Source organism: Branchiostoma floridae, chromosome 10 (assembly GCF_000003815.2).
Source record: "Branchiostoma floridae strain S238N-H82 chromosome 10, Bfl_VNyyK, whole genome shotgun sequence".
NCBI lineage: Eukaryota > Metazoa > Chordata > Leptocardii > Amphioxiformes > Branchiostomatidae > Branchiostoma > Branchiostoma floridae.
The window spans coordinates 19,376,749-19,380,973 of NC_049988.1; the positions used below are offsets into that span (position 1 = coordinate 19,376,749).

Genomic DNA, 4,225 nt, shown 5'->3' on the forward strand with positions numbered 1-4,225 from the left:
TATTCTCATGAAGGTCGACTACGTACGCTTTATGCTACGTTCATAATGCTCCCTGTGTACACATTACACAACATTGCCATCACAATTCACGTTTTAGAAGAAGATTTGTCGAAATATGCGCTGGATTGAAATTTTACCTCATCGTGAAAGGGCTCATGCAGACAGAACCAAGATGAAAGTCAAGTCACGGATGTCACCATAGATTGTAAGAAATTTTGCTCCAGTATTACTCTTCTGAAAGGCAGCTCAAAAGGAACATTACTCTTCAGAATTTAAGCAAAGAAAGCATGTTGTTACATGCAAATGTAAGGGCGTGGGTTTGGTTTGTGGTTATTTCTAAGGAGCAGGTCTGATCTTCATGACAGAAGCCTTGATGGAGTACTGGTGAGCTGCCCACGCTTGCCATTCTATACCATGTTCATCCGTCCCCCCGCCGCCATGCTTGTACGGCTGGTTCAGGTTAACGTTGTCACAATACTTATACCACCAACCACCACGACCACCATTTTGAGTTGCGCAGTTACCGCCGTAGTAGTCGTTATCCTGGTCGTGTGTTGAAAATCTGCTACCATCATGGGCGCTTAACCCTTGCCCACCATCCCCAGCAGTGCCGCTATAGGTACCAACATGCAGACGGTACTTTGCTGCCTCATCCTCGATATAGAACCTGTCATATTCAGCGTATACCGTTTCTGAGGACCAATTCTCGAGATCAATGCGCAGAATGTATACCTTCTCGTTAGAGATCTGATAGATCTTGTCGTTTCCGAGCCAAAATTCGCCGACAAGAGCCCCAAACCCAATTTTGTAACTTGTCCAGTCCTTAGCAAAATCTACATAACCGTCGAAGCGCTTCTGGAAGACAGTCCAGCCGCCGACTCCGGCTTCCATCTCACAGTAGACCCGGAACGAGGCTCCGGCGGCGTCTGGCTGGATGGTGTAGAGACCGCTGGTGGTGTGGCCTGCCTTGTAGACGTCGTCACAATCTGCAAAGCAAGGTTTATGATATTCAAAGACATTTTAAAACAATCTCCAGAACTGGATAAGATCAGAAGATTTACGTTAGCATAGCAACTATTAAACATGATTTTTATATGAGATTGCATCCTTGTCCAGTTGTAGAGATTAAATTGTTTTTCAAGTCTTTAAATATTGTTTATCTAGATGTCTAGCCTCCATAAACACATTAAGTGCATAATAGATAATAAACCTGTACATCCTGTACATCGCTTCAGCTGAAAAGAGATGCAGGTTGGTGGTACCTTTCATTTTCGGTGGGTCAGGAGTCGGAACAGGAATTTCGGGGGTACCGGGCGGTCCGGGAGGTCCGGGCGGTCCGGGAGGTCCAACCGCTCCATCGCGCCCGTCTCTCCCGTCTCTGCCGGGAGGCCCCTGAAGACAGCCTGTATGTAGAAGTGCGTTAGTCTAACGTCCAGGCAGATGTGAAGATTCTGGTCCTTATATAGGCTTGGATATTTGCAATTTTATGGTTACCCAATGCCAATCAATCAGGACAAGACTTTCATTTGCAGCCACAACGTCTGGTTTTAGATGTTTAAGTTATACACAGACACTGACAGGATGAACACTGGTACTGAAACATTAAGTCAACATTTTCGATACTTGAGGTACGATTTGTAAGCATACTCCGTTTTTTTCTGATAGACGGTGCACTTTCTTTTACATATCTGTTTTCAGCAAAACAAGAAGTTATGTTTGCTTGTTTGCTAAGTTCGTCTTTACCTCCAAACGGCATTGTCAGGCTGTTCGCGGCTCTCTTCCCCCTGTGGTGCATGCCGGGATCAGATTGAGTATCGGGGCTGAAGGCACCATCCGCCGACTGGAAGAGAAAGCCAATTACTTTTATTACCATGCATTTATATACTATAATAATATAGTGTACTATATACTTGTATGGTATAAAATAGCTCGCGTTGTTACAAAAAACACACTAAAAATCTAAACACAATACCGCCTGGGTCCTCAATTTCCTTTTAATGTTAATAAACCATTTTTATTCCTTCGTTCTCTTTATCCTTCCTTCCGTCAATAATCAGTCATCCTTTCATTCATTCATTAAACACTAGGTATTTTAAACTACATTAACAATACTAGCATTTGCAAAACGTTTTGGTACACAATATCAAACTATACTTAACCGTGTAATAAATATTATACAATGCACTTGTAACAAACAGACTAGACTAGAATAACAATGTATACTTTACTTTGCTAAAACTATAGTAATACTAAGCGTATACTGTATCATGCTAACCTGTAGTATAGTATGTACATGTAGTCGTTTGACCACGTCTCAGTTTTCAACTGAAGAGCTAACCGTTTGGGCTTCTCATAAATTTTGATTTACGTTTAAAAAATTGCTAAACCTGTTCCATTGTCTTAAACAAAGATGTAGCATTTCACAGAGTTGAAAATGGCTTACATATATTTCACAACTAGAAATAGATATAAAACATTGTACTGCAACCGTCAGCAGATTTTTAATAGCCTCTGCTCCACAATACCCTGTCTGACGTTTATCTAGTGCAATTATTTCAGCCAATTAGACCTAATTTTTTAAAGGTTGAGAATTTATGCAGGGAAACGTGCACCTAGCAGATTTCACTCACTATAAATATGTAGTCGTTTGACCATGCTTCACAGTTGTCATCCAAGTGGTATTAGTGACCCACCCATGATAACTGTTTGGGGTTCTAAACAATTTTAATCTACAAAAAACAATATCCTGAACCAGTACCTTAGTCTTGAGCAAAGAAGTAGTTTTTACAGGACTGAAAACAGCTAACATATACTTTAGATTTAAAAATCGACATAAAACATAAAACAGATATCACAACCTGCAGATATTATCAATCGTCACTTCCCAACAAGCCACATGTCAACAAGGTCCTGTCTGACGTTTGAGTGGTTTAATTATTTCACTCAATTAGATCTAATCCAGAAAATGTTGATGCCAGAGTTGACCTTTTTTTCATGGGTTTGTGCAAAAAAAACGTGCAATCATGAGCTGATTTCGTTCGTTCATACTTTTGTGCCAGACATGGTTTAAATTTGCTTGAAGGCTATCCATACACAAGTATCCTAATTAACAATCAAAAGAAGATGAAAGTGTTAACATTTTTACCTCAGTGCTCTCCACAGGACTGTTGCTTTCCCAGGACTCGTCTTTATCCAGACCCTCCAGCGACGCGATGCGATCTAAGATCTGGTCGTTGCGCTCTTCGAGGGACGCGACTAGCTGCTTGAGTTGCCAGATCTGCAGCAGCAGTACCGCCACCAGCGCCGAGACGACCAGCACGACGGCCGCGGCGAAGGCGGTCTGCACCGCCGCCGGGCGCACACGGGACCTCCGGTCAGCATACACGGGCCCGCCAAGCGTCAGGTCACCGTTCATCAGCTTATCTGTACTCATCTTTTACAGCTTAAGGGCAATTAAGCAAGGCTTCAATATAATAAAGTTACGATAGTTTTAAGCAAACTGAAGCAAATTCTACCCTTAAACTCTGAGGCACTGCGCTGACTGGCTGTATGTAGTAGCGCTCAGCGACTGAAGATATCTTTTCAGTAAACTTTCAGATATAATCTTCAAGAACCTTGTCGAACAATAAACTGGGGAAATCCCTTGTAGTTTTTTTCTTGGAAAAATGTCGTTCCCTATTGTTTGTCAGCCCCGCTGCTTCCTCATACGTCATAAGTGTGCATATATAATGACTGATTAAAGTTGTTTTCGTCGAAGTCAGGAGTATTCTGCTGAATCCCGCCAGGTGAACAGGTCGCAGGTCACACTTGTTTTTTAGACTGATTAGAAAACCCGTTCAGCCGCTCATGGCGTAGAGCGTCTAGAGGTATCCTGGTGCCTGAGGCATCAACCCTGACCTTAGACAAAGGGTTTATATCTTGAGATGAAATAACAACAATTCTTATATACGCAACGCAAGACTTGGTCTTTCTAATTAGTATTGGTCTATGTCATGACCAACAAGACGTCATTTGCGATAAACTCGGTGTTATAGAGCGACCCCTCCTTCCTCGCCCACCACCTACTCTGCCCTGCACAAAGTGTCCCAGACTATTCCACACTGCTCTGGGCCTGAGCAGTCACGTCAGACATACCCACCAACAATCAGCAAATGAGACAGGATGGACATGAACTAATGCTCGGTCACGAGTGGACGCCGATGATGGTGTTTATTCTAATTATTTT

At 42.5% G+C, this 4,225-nt stretch overlaps 1 protein-coding gene across 1 annotated transcript; it reads right to left on the reverse strand.

Annotated features, from left to right (window-relative positions):
- Positions 1-336: 336 nt before the first annotated feature.
- LOC118425065 (ficolin-2-like) lies at positions 337-3,677 on the reverse strand. Its single transcript, XM_035833883.1, has 4 exons — positions 3,146-3,677; positions 1,744-1,840; positions 1,263-1,403; positions 337-986 (listed from the first exon to the last, which is right to left on the reverse strand). Exons 1-4 carry the CDS (start codon positions 3,431-3,433, stop codon positions 337-339), a joined length of 1,176 nt encoding a protein of 391 aa, XP_035689776.1. The 5' UTR covers positions 3,434-3,677.
- Positions 3,678-4,225: the final 548 nt, after the last annotated feature.